This window comes from Cornus florida, unplaced genomic scaffold (assembly GCF_030987335.1).
Source record: "Cornus florida cultivar Cherokee Brave unplaced genomic scaffold, ASM3098733v1 CherokeeBrave_3.0.0_Hap2_Chr04, whole genome shotgun sequence".
Classification (NCBI taxonomy): domain Eukaryota; kingdom Viridiplantae; phylum Streptophyta; class Magnoliopsida; order Cornales; family Cornaceae; genus Cornus; species Cornus florida.
Genome location: NW_026775574.1, coordinates 71,781,373 through 71,788,773, shown reverse-complemented (window position 1 = coordinate 71,788,773; position 7,401 = coordinate 71,781,373). Strand labels below are relative to the sequence as shown.

The following is a 7,401-nucleotide window of genomic DNA, read 5'->3' as shown; positions in this document are numbered from 1 at the left end:
ACCCATGAAAATTAAACTTTCACAAAAGATAATTATTAAATACAAAGTGCAATTCTTATTTAAATAATTTCAATTTAATATATGTTAACAAGCATATCAAAACATAATTTATCATTATGCCACAATTCAATTCTAAACTATATACATCCATGTAAATTAAATCTTATACAAAGAAATAAATATTACTAATTTTCTAAATTTGATACAAGGCATGCAAACAAGTTGTATAATCATGGAAAACACCCAATACAACACACACAAAATCCTAAAATATCCCCTACCTCCATTTCAGATGAAATCTCAAATTCCCACCGAAATGAAATGGCTCCGAATCCGACGAAACTTCTAGGTTTTGTCGGGGACAACACGGTGAGAAGGAACCCCAAGGAAGCCCCATGAAAATCACAACTTGACTTCAAACCCGAACTTAAGAAATGGCCAAAACGAGATTCCAATCGGTGGAATCAAAGGCCTCGCCAAGACGAACATAAAACACTAAGGCACTATGACTTTTCTTTGAAGGAAAGAAGCTCAAAAGAAGAGAGAGAAGATGGTAGCCATGGCTGCCATGAGATCCGGCCAAGAGAGAGGAGAGAGAGAGAGAGAAAAATCTGATTTTTCTTTCTAAGACCCCCTATTTATAGAAAAACTCAAAAAGTGTCCTCGAACCGGCCCCGCCGGGTCCGGAAAAGTGGAATTTGAGCAGATTCGCTCAAACGGCAAAACTCCGTGAACAAAAAAGAACCAAAATGAGAAAAGATGAACAACGGAAGAAACGACATCAAAAATTGAGTCCTGAGCAGAGAGATATGCCCCAAACAAGTTTAGCGGCATTCGGGGCCAAAAACCCTGAAACTGGAGAAAAACAACCAGAAGGAAATTCTAAGAGTACACGACTCAACGAAAAGTGAAAATGAATCCCGTAAGAGGATCTAGGCTCAAAATAAGGCATTTAACAATAACTTTCATTAATTGCACAATGGCCCCTCCAAAAAGTGAAAACTGCACAATTGGCCCAGAATGAAAATATCTTTCCAAAAAATTTTCTTAGAAACCTTTGAAATAAAATATCTTTAAAAGATATTTATGAAAAACACCCCAAGAAAAGAATAAGTTGTCAAAGAACCTTGCATGCATGCACCTATGGATACTGGGGCAACTAGAGTATCTTTTTGCAAAAGTAAAGATACGTATTTCATGGAAACCACTTAGAATGAAGATACATGAAGTCAAAAACCAACTCCGAACATAATAAGTATGGTTAAGCCAAAAAGTGACAAACGGGGAAAAGACAAATAAGGAAAATGATGAAATAGGAAAAATAACGAAATGAATAGTGTCTGAAAAATGAAAATGTGGAAATGATGTGGTCTTCGAAGGAAGTTGTCAATCCAAGGAAAAGAGTCTCGGAAATCATTCCAGAGCACTCGAGATAACACTAAGTGATGAGAAACTGAGCTTGGAAAGGAAAAGATTAACAGAAAAAAAATATCCGTGAAAATCTGAGGAAAAGGAAAGGAAGGAAAATGACCGGGTCATTACATAGGTCCTCAAAATCATTAACTTGAAATCTAAGATACGAAATCAACTAAAGTGGTTCATGCCACCTAGCATCTATGTTCCAAATGAGTCTAAGGAATCATCCTAGGCTACATTAGAATAATAAAACACAAATAACTATATCGATGCAATTTAACTAACATTGGAACTTCCAATACAATGCTTAAAGCATGATTTCTCAAAGTTAACACCTTGAAATTTAAAATGGGAAATCAAAGAGGAACAACAAGTTACAACATCATCTAATTATCAACTTGAAATGAAATGCAAAATCAAACAAGGTGAATACTCAAACATTACGCTGGATTAGACCGACAACGTGGTTACTAGCCCACGGGTAACCTCCCTATGTGCACACTAGACTATAGGGGGACAATCCCCTGTACTAGAACCATGCCCTAGCTATAGTCATACAACGACGTCCCAAGTTTTCAAAATCAACAAGTTGTGCAATAACGTATATATCAACATGTATATACAAGGTAATCAACTATCTACCATACACAGCCGAATTTGGAAACACATAAAATACATGCTCTAAGTCCGCAACTATTATGGCATGATAAATGTCGAATTTTCAGAGTGCGATTCTTTACACGCTATAATAACATCACATGTCGAATCTTCAGTGTGCGATTCGTTACACGCTATAACAATATCACTCAACGTTGAAAACATAAACTCATGAATCTAATATAAGTCCAAAATCATGATTTAAACATACAACCAACGTCAAATACATGATTAAATCATTAATGCAATAAAAATGAAAATTAATTAAATAAACTAATTAATTTTTCTGGGTTTTAAATCTCAACCAAATAATCCCTAATTTACATATGTTAAACAACATAGCATGGTCATTACACAAACCAACTCAAAAACTAAAATAGGCCATTGAAACAACAAAATATGATTTAATTAAAATACGATAATTAAATCTCTAGATTCTAAAACCACTCCAAATGGTCCCAAGTTAATATATGCTAGTAAACAAGTCATAGTCATTACAAATGTCAAATTAAAAACTTAATTAAGCCAATAGAACTATTAAACAGATTTTAATTAATTCTTTTAATTAAAATCTTTAGATTTTCAAACTCATCGAAATGCTCTTAAATTAACATAGGTTAAAGAGCACACTGAGGCCTATTTTAATATCACATTACAAATGGATTTCATGCAAGTTACAACCATGTGAATTAAACTTTCATAAAAGAAATTTTTTAAATAAAAGTTGTAATTCTTATTCAAATAATCCCAATTTAATATATGTTAACAAACATACCAAGGCCAAATTTACTAACATGCCACAATTTAATTCTAAGTTGTATAGTATCATGAGAATTAAATTTTAAACATGGAAAATAATTAAATTGAATTCTAGAACTTGAACTAAAACATGCATACAAGTTGTATAAACTTCTAAAATCATCAATACAACATTTAAATGAACCTAAGACATCTCCTACCTCAATTTGAGATGAAAATCTCAAATCTCCACCGAAATGAAACCGTTCCAAATCCTTTGAAACTTCGGGGTTTTGTCGGGAACAACATGGTGATCATTAAACCCTAAGGAGGTCACACCAAAATCCAAACTTGGCCTCAAACCTGAACTCAAAAAATGGCCAAAACGGGATTCTAATCGGTTGGAATCGAAGGCCTCGCCAAGGTGAACATTAAACACTAAGGCACTACCGCGTTTCACTAAAGCGAGGAGGTTCAAAAAAGGAGAGAGAATGTGGCAGCCCATGGAATCTGGCCAAGATAGGGGAGAGAGATGGAGAAATCTGATTTTTTCATTTAAGACCCCCTATTTATAGAAAAACTCAAAAAGTGCCCCGAACAGGTCCGGAAAAGTGGAATTTAAGCAGACGCGCTCAAACAGCAAAACTCCGTGAACAAAAAAGAACCAAAATGATAAAAAAAAATGAACAACAGAAGAAACGGCATCAAAAACAGAGTCTCGAGTAGAGAGATATACCTCAAACAAGTTCGGCGGTAACCGGGGTTAGAAACTCTAAAATTGGGAAAAAACGACCAGAAGACAATTCTAAGAGTACGTGACTCAATGAAAAATGAAAATGAATCCTGTACGAGGATCCAGGCTCAAAACGAGGCATTTTTGCAATAACTTTCGTTAATTGCACAATGGACCATCCAAAAAGGGTTAATGCATTTATGACCTAGAATGAAAATATCTTCCAAAAATATTTTCTTAAAGATTCCTGAAATAAAATATCTTCAAAAGATATTTACAAAAAATACCCCAAGAAACAAAAATGTTTTCGAAGAACTTTGCATCCATACCCCTATGGACACTGGGAATAACCAGAGTACTTTTCTACAAAAGTAAAGATACGTATTTCATGGAAGCCACTTAGAATGAAGGTACGTGAAGTCAAAAACCAATTCCGAACACGAAAAGTGAGGTTGTGCCAAAAAAGTGACAAACGTGGAAAAAAACAAAAAGTGAATAGTGTCTAGAAATTTGAAAATGACATTATGACGTTGTCCTTTAAGGAAGTTATCAATCCAAAGGAAAGAGTTTCGGAAATCATTTCCAAGCACTCAAGACGACACTAAGTGATGAGAAACCAAACACAGAAAAGAAAATTCAACGAAAAAAATTTATCCGTAAAATTTGAGAAAAAAGGAAAGGAAGGAAAATGACCGGGTCATCACAATCAAGTTGTAACTAATAGGATAAAATACAAATCTTATGAACATATAAATATTTATACGAAATTTTATTTGAGATTTAACTAACAAGATAAATACAAATTTTATCTAGGTGTAAATGCCAAAGATAAAAATAATTTATGAAGTTGTAAGCTAAGTTAGATAAATAAGAAATGAGCACAATATCAAAGGAAAAGCAAGGAAGCAATGTAATGACAAAGGAAGTGTTTGAGAAATCCCTTTTCAAGTTTTCAGGGGAGAAATCTCTATTTTGCTCCTGGACTTTGAAAAATTGTAATTTTGCCAAATTTTTTTTTTTTTTTAAGCAAATTTTTAAAAATTTTGTCATTAGGATGATGCAACACATATGATATCATGTATATATATATATATATATTTTCTTGTTGTGAGGTCTGGAAAATCTCTACACAATGGTGAAATGACTGATTTGCCCTTAGGAGTGGAATTTTGGTCAAAGGGTCCCTAGACTCGAGCACAACTAATATTATAATGGTTTCTAAGGTTTTTGGGCTTTCTAAACATAATGGTGATGTCCTTTTGTCCATTTGGCTCTTTGTTTGAAAAGTCAAACATTTGAGTTGACCATTTGACTCCTATTGTAAAGACTTGGTCAAAGGTGGGCCTGGGCTTAAAGGTATGCAATCTTACCGTGGTTTTAAAGTTTTTTTTGGCCTGCCAATGGTGAGGTCCTTGGGTTAGTCTGACCATTGGTGTCAAAAGTCAAATTTGGGATTGACTATTCGTGATTGACCATTCGGGTCCTCCTAAAATGTTTGGTCAAATTGGTGATGGAAAAGGGTAGAGATATACAGGTGGGTTACACTTTAGAATTTTTGAGTATTTTGGACGTAATGGTGGAATCCATTCTCCATTCTGACAATCAGATTGGGGAGTTGTAACGTAAAATCCCAATTTTTTTCCTTTTCGGAGAATTGGTGGTCAAGTGCCGGAAATTCTGTGATGTGGCGGATCTAAGTGCTTCCTGAGGTTTTGTACCATTTTGATACCAAATGTTGGAATTTCAATAAGTGGATATGTCTTGTGGTGGTGCTGTCTGATCAGACAGTCAAATTTTTAGTTTTAGGCTGTGTGTGGGCCCTACTGATAACTGGTCTCGAGAGAAGGTAGTGTTGTTCCATCTCAGGGGTCATGTGGTTAATAATGTGAAGAGGGAGGGGAAACTGGGGTGTTTATAGGCTCTTATTTATGCCTTCTTTTAGACTAAAACGTCTTCCTTAGGATCTCATTCGCTCCTTTAGACTTGATTCGGGCATGCCCACACTTAATCATACACAAGCTAATTATTCGATTTATAGAACAAAAAATTTCATATATTGATTTCAGAAGCACCTTTACATTGCTGTTCTAATAATCATAGATTCATAATTTTCTCCATTGTAACTATTGAGGAATAAGAAAAACCCAATTGTTTTGAATTTGCATGAAGAAAATATAGAAAATTTTGTACTATCTAGCTCTTTGTTTTAATTTTTAAAAGGCACTTTATTAAACGAGAAGAATTGAACGCGCTTAATTTTGAAAGGCACATTATTAAAGAGCTCGGATTCAAAGAAGCGTATGCAAGGAGTCCTTCATCACATTCAAAGACGCGAATGCAAAGAGTTTTTCATCACATTCAAAGAAGCAAATGCAAGGAGTTCTTCATCACATTCTAATGCTGCCATATCTTTTTCTTCCAAAGTAATCCAAGCTTCTACACCACCCTCTTTTGCATCGAGCAAAAGAATTGAGTTATTGTTCTTGATGCTAGAAAAACCAACCCATGTAGGCGCTCCCCACCCAAAATTCATTTCGCGAAATGGGTACCCGCACAAGCTGCTACAAGTGAATATATCCATAATATCATTGTTGTTCATTACCATCTTGACCTCTTTGAGGACATCACATATTGAAGAGTAGCACTCGGTCGGTGAAAGATTTTTCAAATACTTGTCGCTAAATTGTGCCATCCCTTTCTTCATTGCACCCACCAGTGCACCCAAGTCTTTTTCGCTCTCATCTTTAGCCATTATCGAGGAAACCCAAGAAAAGTTTCCAGCTGAATTTTTGGGTAGTGGAGGGGAAAGTCCGGGGCGCAAATTCACATACTGGACTAGAAGCGATGGCCTTGAGGACCCGGAATTTGCCCTACGGGCAGACATGACGAGTTTGAAGATAAATGTGGACACCACTTCAACCCGGGTGGGTTTGGGCACTCCTGAGTCGACTACCATTGCCTTGAGCTCCATTATCTTCGAGCTACTGAACACGTACCTTCTGGCGGTGACAGAGTTTCCCATCTGTAGCTGAAACTCTGTCCCTAACGGTGGTTCATTGGGCTGAGAGACAATTCCTGAAATGAACTTAGGAAACACTACATTTTCAGCCGATTGACAAGCTGTCACGGCGGCCCAATCGCTGATGAAGGAGCATGCGGTGGCTCCATCGGCGATCTTGTGCGAAAAGCACGTTGCGACCGCCATACCTCCACATTCGAAAAAGGTGACTTGAAGTACCACTAGACTAGCATTGTATGAGTCACTGAATGGTACACCTTGGGGATAGAATAGATCAAGTGTCTCAGGGTCAGGTTTTTCGAGGATTTTGGATAGTTCACAATCGATATGGACTTCATAGAAATCAACCCCTTCGTCATTACAGTCGATGGAGACTCCATTAATTGAAAGCCTTCCGGCAAAAGGATAGTATTTGGTTAGGGCTCGAGAGAGAGAGGTCTTGAGCCGACGAGATTTTTCATTGATATTAATGCGTGGGCTATCATAGCCGTTATTGGGGTAGAAGAGAAGCAAAGGGAGATATTTATGTGGAGAGAACTGATCCAACAAAGAGAGGTTGTGAGTCTTGAGATGACTAGGAGTTGGAGACGATGGTTTGATGGTTTCTTTCATGGTTTTCTTAGGATCCATCTTAGTAAGCTGTGATGCTATATATCTAGATGATGTTGGCATATGTATCAATGGATGTATGTATATATATAAGGTCACGATAATCGCTTCGTAAGTTCTTGGAAAGGAATCTCATTTCTAGCGCATGCAGACTATAAAACAATTCTTAGTCAATATATATATATATATATATATATATATATATATATCATATCATATCATATCATAT

General features: G+C 36.1%; 1 protein-coding gene across 1 annotated transcript; it reads right to left on the bottom strand.

Moving 5' to 3' along the window:
- Positions 1-5,867: 5,867 nt before the first annotated feature.
- On the bottom strand, positions 5,868-7,193 carry LOC132305103 (acyltransferase Pun1-like). Its single transcript, XM_059802782.1, has one exon. The coding sequence runs from the start codon at positions 7,191-7,193 to the stop codon at positions 5,868-5,870; it is 1,326 nt and encodes a 441-aa protein (XP_059658765.1).
- Between the last annotated feature and the right edge of the window lie 208 nt (positions 7,194-7,401).